This window comes from Austrofundulus limnaeus, unplaced genomic scaffold, assembly GCF_001266775.1.
Source record: "Austrofundulus limnaeus strain Quisiro unplaced genomic scaffold, Austrofundulus_limnaeus-1.0 Scaffold757, whole genome shotgun sequence".
Lineage (NCBI taxonomy): Eukaryota > Metazoa > Chordata > Actinopteri > Cyprinodontiformes > Rivulidae > Austrofundulus > Austrofundulus limnaeus.
In genome coordinates this window covers 10,178-18,093 of record NW_013953159.1, presented here as the reverse complement: position 1 = coordinate 18,093, position 7,916 = coordinate 10,178, and the positions used below count along the sequence as shown (strand labels likewise).

The 7,916-nt window shown below is 45.7% G+C and overlaps 2 protein-coding genes across 2 annotated transcripts in view; one reads left to right on the top strand and one right to left on the bottom strand.

Annotated features, from left to right (window-relative positions):
• dab1a (DAB adaptor protein 1a) overlaps positions 1–7,916 on the bottom strand; it is a gene marked incomplete at its 5' end in the record, with an annotated part of 23,199 nt that overhangs the window by 6,093 nt on the left and 9,190 nt on the right. The window contains 1 exon segment of the mRNA XM_014028398.1: positions 593–987. Coding sequence (XP_013883852.1) covers positions 593–987 — 395 coding nt within the window.
• LOC106532360 (uncharacterized) lies at positions 5,440–6,358 on the top strand (the record flags this gene model as incomplete). Its single annotated transcript, XM_014028399.1, is given in 1 exon segment — positions 5,440–6,358. A coding segment is annotated over 1 exon segment (919 nt), but the record flags the coding sequence as incomplete, so codon positions are not given.

Here is a 7,916-nt window from a genome sequence, read left to right as displayed (position 1 = left end):
CATACGTATATTACTCTCTAATATATATGGTGACAAATAAATGTTTGGATAATTTTTCAAAAGAACAAATCAATAAGTCTTTTAAGGCAGGTAAATAAAAATAAATAACTTTTTGATGTAAAAACTTCAGATTTGTTAACATTTATTAACAGAACCATCATGGTCTGTCCTGTGCAGAAAGACTAAACATTAAATTATTTCTTTATTAAAACCTCTGTAACTTTGCTCCAGTTAATGTTAGCAGCATGAATCTTTGCACAGGTGATGTCCACAGGTGGATTTATGGTTTCCAAGAGTTTTAGCCTGATTCATTATGGTTTTAAATAGGTTATATACTGTCTAATGAAAACATTATTCAGACGGGAGGGGAAAAATAAAATAATGTTCCATCCCTAATATCTCTAAAACCACAGCAGCTGTTTTAATATTTACACTTCTGATGAAATCTCAGCTTTATTTTGATACTAAGATTATTTAAGTAGAGTTTGTAAATGCTGAGATACACTCAGTTACATTTCAGCATGGGATTTTGAGCAAAAACTTCAAGAAAACCTCTTGGGGGCTTAGAGGTTAAGAAGAACACAAGAAGCACCTTGAACATATCCTTGCCCATCTTCTTGCTCCTCTCCTCATGGTGGGGACTGGACAGCGCTGACGAGGAGGCAGCTGAGTTAGCGGCCCCGGCTCCTGGGTGGCTCTCGCTGGCGGGGGTCACAGTGTTGACCGGAGCCAGGGTCTGGAACAGAGCGCCCACCGGCTGGGCAGGGAGGTAGGCTGTGGGTGGGAAGGCTCCAGCTGCCATGGCTGCCCACTGCTGCTGGGTGGCAGGAAAGATGTTGGCCTGGCCCCAGATCAGGGGCTGTCCACCTGGGAGCACCTGGGCCACGGGGCCCAGAGGGGACTGGACCCCAAAGGCCAGCGGTGTCTGGGCTGCAAAGGCCTGCTGGGACCAGTGACCAGGAGGGACCGCCCCCATTGTCACGTAACCTTGGAGAAAAAACAAAAAGGCGAATCTTTTCAGCATTATTTCCTGACAACAGTTTGTGTTTGATGCTAGATAATATATTTACCTGAGTCTGTGATGATAGCAAAATATCTCTTAAAACTCTTAATGGACTGTAATTAAACTCCCAGAAATAATTACAACATTTTATGGACTATAAGTCACTTCGGAGAATAACTCACATGAGTCAAAAAGTGAGTCACAAAGAGGAAAAAGCCATCACACCCGAGTATAAGTCACAGGACACATTTGATCTGGAATAACACAATAACACAATAGCACTAACTAATCTGTTTTTAAAACTTTGTACTAACTATTGAAGTCAACTCTGTTAGCAAAATATTTGCTGAAGCACTGGATAGATTCTACTGAAGCTCCACATTTACAGCTGATCCAGTTTAAAGTAAGTCTGATTCAAGATGGCCGCCTCAGCTAATAGTCAACACAAACACATGTGTAACTCAGTCAGTTTGACAGTAACTGTGTTTCCATCAAGGCTTTTTGATGCACATTTAAAAGTGTCTCATTAAAAATGCGATAAAAAAATCGTATGGAAACAGCATAAATCGAAAAAAAAATCCTCAATTCGCTAAAAAGTTTTTACGCTCGCTTGAGGTGGGTTTTGGATGAATCGCAAAGTAGTTAATGCGCAAAATGGGAGATGGAAACACATTTGGCGAATAAATTCTKACGTAGCGCATATTTACCTCACGTGACGTTCAGCTGTTTCCGCTTTCCTGTCTCATCCCGGCATAGTTGCATGTGCCTTTCTGCAGCGTAAATTAACATTGCGTTTATTTCCCTACGTCTTCTGGCAGCGTTAAACATAGCCTGTACTAGCTGAATAGATAGAATAATTACAACTTGCCCAATAGCGAGGCATTCACGGAAAAATCGCTCCAATGTCCCGAGATGATTAGCCTCTTCTAGTTAGCAAGTTTCACTTCCTGTTTACAACCGCAAAGCTTGTCGCCAACATCTGACGTAATCACGCATTGCGTAGCCTCGTCTGATGTAATCACGCGTTGCGTAGCCTCGTCTGACGTAATCACGCGTTGCGTAGCCTCATCTGATGTAATCACGTGTTGCGTAGCCTCTTCTGACGTAATCACGCGTTGCGTAGCCTCATCTGATGTAATCACGTGTTGCGTAGCCTCATCTGATGTAATCATGCATTGCTTAGCCTCGTTTGACGTAATCACACGTTGCGTAGCCTCGTCTGATGTAGTCACGTGTTGCGTAGCCTTGCCTGACGTAATCACGCATTGCGTAGCCTTGTCTGACGTAATCACGCGTTGCGTAGCCTCGTTTATTCGCATCAAGCCGAGAGGGAAACTAGATGGAAACAGTCTACGTTCGAATTTTTATTTATTTAAATTTTTTGCAAATTTTGAACAGTTGGATAAAAATTCACTCTACAAATGGTAACACGATTACTGTTGTAATAACAGAGTCCTCCTCAACATGTCAGTGCAAACACAACTCCTGACATGTGACAAAGAACAATCTTACACAGCATGATTGACAGGTTTCATGTGAACAACAGAGTTGTGTCTCTTATCAGCAGGAGATGCTTTTTGTTTGACACTCAGGAAACACACACTGCTCCATGGAAAACCAGAGCTTTCATTTTCTAAAATAAAACACAGAAGTCTCTTGGGGCTGAGAACTGATCAGAATATTCACACATGCTGCTTTTCTTCTACACAAAACCCCACAAAGATAATAAGATGTGGGTCAGTGGGGACTGATGCCCTACTTGTGCATGCAGCTGATGCTGCCTGCTGATGGTCACAGAGAGCTGCATTAATAACCTGCACAATGAGGCAGAGTTGTTACAGCACACGCTCGTTAAAACTCTTCAGCCAGAGCTAGTTCACATCACACAGCTGCTGGTCCTGGTTCTGGTTCTGGCCTTCAGTAATGAACCACAGGAGAAGAGGCTGACATTTAACCTCTGACACAAAGAAGGGAACACCACACAGACTGTTGGTCCTGTAGAACCTTCTCCTCGGACCACCACTGCTGGTAAACCAGCAGCATGAAGGATAATAATGCTTTTAATATTCAACATCTTTCTCCCCAGGTTTCCTTGTCTGCATTTTACGGTGACCCAGAGGGGTCATGTCAAATACAAAAGCCACAACACAAATACAAAAGCCATAACACAACAACAAAAGCCACAACACAAATACAAAAGCCACAACACAACAGCAAAAGAAAAGCCACAACACAACAGCAAAAGCCACAACACGACAGCAAAAGCCACAACACGACAGCAAAAGCCACAACACGACAGCAAAAGCCACAACACGACAGCAAAAGCCACAACACAACAACAAAAGCCACAACACAACAACAAAAGAAAAGCCCCAACATGACAGCAAAAGCCACAACGGAGGTAATGCTAAAACGGAAGAAATGCAAAAACGGAAGTAATGCTAGAATGTAAGTATGCTAAAACGGAAGTATGCTAAAATGGAAGTATGCAAAAATGGAAGAAATGCTAAAACGGAAGTAATGCTAAAACAGAAGTATGCTAAAATGGAAGCATGCTAAAACGGAAGTTATGCTAAAACGGAAGTAATGCTAAAATGGAAGTATGCTCAAACGGAAGTAATGCTAAAATGGAAGTAATGCTAAAACGGAAGTAATGCTAAAACGGAAGTAATGCTAAAACGGAAGTATGCTAAAACGGACCTTGCGCTGAGGCTGCACTGCATAGAGGTGCGTCCCCCAGGTGGTGGATAGGGGGGGTTCCTGCTGTGTAGGGGTGTGCCTGAATAAGCTGGAAGGTGAATAGGGTGCCGTGAACCAAAAGCAGCCGGGCAGGTGGGGCTAGTTAGCCTTGGCAGGCAACCCGCATAGGAGAAGGAAAACTCTGATATAAAACGCGGGTATTGTCAACACTCGTTAGCCGTCTACCCCCAGTGGATGGCAAGTTGACAGAATTTTAAGATGAGCGGACAAGGGACCAGCCCCCAGTACCCGGCAAAAGGGGGTTCTAAAATCTCCGGGGACCCAGCCTGTGGCGCCGTGGGTGCGGGTGCCACAGGTGGTCTTACAACCATGCCTCTGGTCTATCTGGTGGGGAACCAGGCTGGGCAGGCCAGTACAGTGACTGGAACAACTCTTACTCTGGCTTCGGAGCCTGATACTTATGTGTTGGGCTCTGGACAACCGGAGGTCTTAGTGCCTGGGGACTCGGTGACGGCAAGGCATTCTGCCTTTGCTGATGCTGGGTCTACCAGGAGAACTCAGCACGAGGGTAGCCCCTTGTTTGCACCTCTTCGGGGAGCGGTCGGGGCCACACAAGTGCTTGAGTGTTTAAGTGATGAKGACACCGACATGCTGTTGGGGTCCTCTGATGGAGGAAAGGTCAAGGGGGGGATGAACTCTCAGGAGATCTAGAGGGTCTCTCCCTTCAAGACCTTAAGAAAAAAAGGAAGAAGAAGAGGAAGAAGAAGAAATCTTCTTCCTGTTTGGTGGCTGGGAAGGGGGAGTTAGCAAAAGAGCCTTCCAAAGGCTCGGATGCTGACCACCCTTAACCCAGCACATCGAAAACCAATGCTGGAGATGGAGCAGGGTCTTCTTCTCGTAAGAGGAAGAGGGTTACACTCTCGACTCCAGGTAGTGCCCAGGTCCCGAAAAAAACATCGCAACAGGCCTTCAATGGCACTGGCAGCTGGCAGGGACTTGCAGTTCATCATCTTTCTAGATGATGACCCACACAGACCTCTGAAAAAAGAGGAAATCAAACACGTGCGGGCCAGCCTGGTGGGGCTCATTGACCAGGTGCCGGACGACCATCCGGTGCCACGGTTCAGTGAGTCAGGTCTTGTGCAGGGCACCTTTCGAGTGACCTGCGCGGACGAACCAKCCATGGAATGGCTCRTACRTGCTGTCTCCCAGATCCHTAGTTGGGAGGGCCATGGATTCTCTGCCAAGAGAGTCCGGGACCTCCCAGTTCTCAAGAGAGTCGGGGTATTTGTGCCTGGGGAACCTGCAGAACCACAGGTGATTCTGCGCCGACTCCAGAGACAGAACCCGGGACTGCAAACGGATGTCTGGAGGGTTGTTCATGTTGAGCGGCAGACTACTGGTCAGTTTCTGCTTCTTGGTGTGGACGACAAGTCTCTAGATGTCTTAGCAGGTCTGGAGAACAGGCCATACTATGAGCTGAGCTGGCTGACCTTTAAGGTCAGTGGCAAAGCAATTAGTGAGGCCAAGTAGTGAATCCTATCTTACCTCCAGTCTCTGTGGCTGTGGGGATGATGGAATTCATTCAGAGCAACTTGCATCACTGTAAAGAGGCCAGTACATTGCTGTGTACTTGCCTTAGCAGGATGTACACAGGCATAGCTTTGATCCAAGAACCTTGGATTGTAAAATCTATGGTAAGAGGCCTGGGATTTCCTGGGGGCTCACTTTTACAGTATATGATGTGAGCAGCCAAAGACCCAGAGCAGCAATAGCCCTGACAAGTGGTGTGAGATACAGTGCACTGCCCCATCTAACAACAGGAGATGCTGTAACAGTGCAGTTGGATATTCAGTCAAATGGTGAATCCAGACAAATTATTGCAGCCTCTGTATACCTGTCATTTGACTCACAGCAGCCACCTCCATCACAGGAGTTCATGGCGATAGTCAATTATGCCAAAGATAAGGGCCTCTCCGTACTCATAGGCTGTGATGCCAACTCCCATCATGTGTGCTGGGGGAGCTCTGATAATAACCCTAGAGGCAGGTCACTGTTAGAATATTTGATGACAGAAGATCTGCTTATTCTTAATCAGGGCAATGCACCTACATTCCAAACAGTTAATAGGGAGGAGGTCATTGATATAACAGTCGGGTTCATGGACTTGGTAAACAGTATATGTGACTGGGAGGTGTCCCCAGAGGAAACCATGTCAGACCATCGACGTATTCAGTTTAAGCTGAAGATGGGGAAACCACACCCAGTCACTTACAGAAACCCAAAAANCACTGACTGGAATCTGTTTACCAGCAGTTTAACCCAGTTGATGGGTGGAAGAATTGCCAGGATTAAAACTGTGCAAGACATTGAAACAGAGGTCACAAGCATGACTGATGCTGTGCAAACTGCTTATAAGTCTGCCTGTCCGGAGAAAATCTGGAGGCCTTCAAAGCAGCCGACTTGGTGGACTTCAGAGTTGTCTGGCCTCCATAAGGCAGCAAGATGTAAATGGCAAAGATACAGATCCCAACCAAGCAAAACCAGGTGGGAACAGTATGTAAAGTCCCGCAATCACTATAAAAGTGTTCTAAGGGAGTGTAAGAGGCTTTCCTGGAGGAATTTCTGCGAAGAAGTAAAAGGGCCTAGTGCCTCTTCTAAGCTGTACAAGCTTCTAAGAAAAGATCCAGTCAATCAACTATCCTTCATTATTCTACCAGAAGGATTGCCAGTCACACAAGAAAGTGTGCTCCAGCATCTTCTCCAGATACATTTTCCTGGGGCAGAAGAGACTGCACAGCCTGTCACAGTCACCGATCTAAAACCAACAGAGGACGACTGGAACAGAGCTACAAGTATCATCACGAAAGTCAAAGTAAAATGGGCAATTAATATGTTTGGTCCATTTAAAGCTTGTGGACCAGATGGTACTGTATTTTCCCAGCGCTTCTTCAAAGAGGACTGGATGTGCTTCTGGACACAATCTCTAGAATTTATGTTGCTTGTTTGGCAAACGGTTATGTACCAGTTGGGTGGAGGATGGCAAAAGTTGTCTTTCTGCCCAAACCTGGCAAAGCAACATATGGAGAAGCAAAACCTTTCCGCCCCATCAGCTTAACATCTTTCTTGCTGAAGGGAATGGAGAGGTTGATAGATAGACACATAAGAGATGGCAGTTTAATGCTATCACCTTTAAGTCCTAAACAACATGCATACCAGGCAGGTCTTTCTGCAGAAACAGCCTTACATGATGTTGTTTTGAGAATAGAACGCAGCCTGGCACGTGGACAATATGTACTAGGCTGCTTTTTGGACATACAGGGGGCATTTGACAATGTTCCTGTAGAAGCTGTTGAGAGAGCACTTGCCAACAAAGGTGTGGATGAAACAACCACAAAGTGGCTCGTTTTCTTGCTTCAGACAAGGAAAGCATCTTCAAYTCTGGGGGACTGCTCGATAACCGTTAACCTCAGAAGGGGCTGTCCACAGGGAGGAGTAATCTCGCCCCTGTGTTGGCTCCTGGTTGTTGACAGCCTACTAAGTGAGTTGAATAGATCTAGACTTCACACACAAGGATATGCAGATGACTTGGTCATACGTATAGAAGGCTTCTGTCTGGGTACTGTGTGTAACCTAATGCAGAGGGGACTAAACATTGTATCCAGATGGTCCCGGGAGCAGGAACTATCTGTCAATCCAAACAAGACAGAATTGGTTCTTTTTACTCAAAAGAAGTCAAGGAAGGGGTACTCAGCTCCAAAATTGGAGGGGGTAATACTCTCCTTGTCAGAATCAGTTAAGTTCTTGGGTGTCTATCTGGAMAGGAAGCTTAACTGGAAAAGACACATAAATAAAAAGTGTAAGAAGGCAGTAATGTGCCTACATCAGTGTCGTAGAATTGCCGGTAGTCGTTGGGGTGCTTGCTACCCCAAAGGTTATCAGATGGATCTATACGACTATAGTCCGCCCCATGCTATGCTATGCAGCTTTAGTGTGGTGGGTTCGGGTTCAGGTTGGGGTGGCAAGAGTGACGCTCACCCATGTGCAACATGTGGCCTGCCTGAGCATCACAGGTGCAATTAGAACTACACCCACAGCAGCCCTTGAAGTCCTACTGGACCTGACTCCACTGGATCTTATTATTTCCTTTATTTAACCAGGAAAGTCCCATTGAGATTAAAAACCTCTTTTTCAAGGGAGTCCTGGCCAAGAG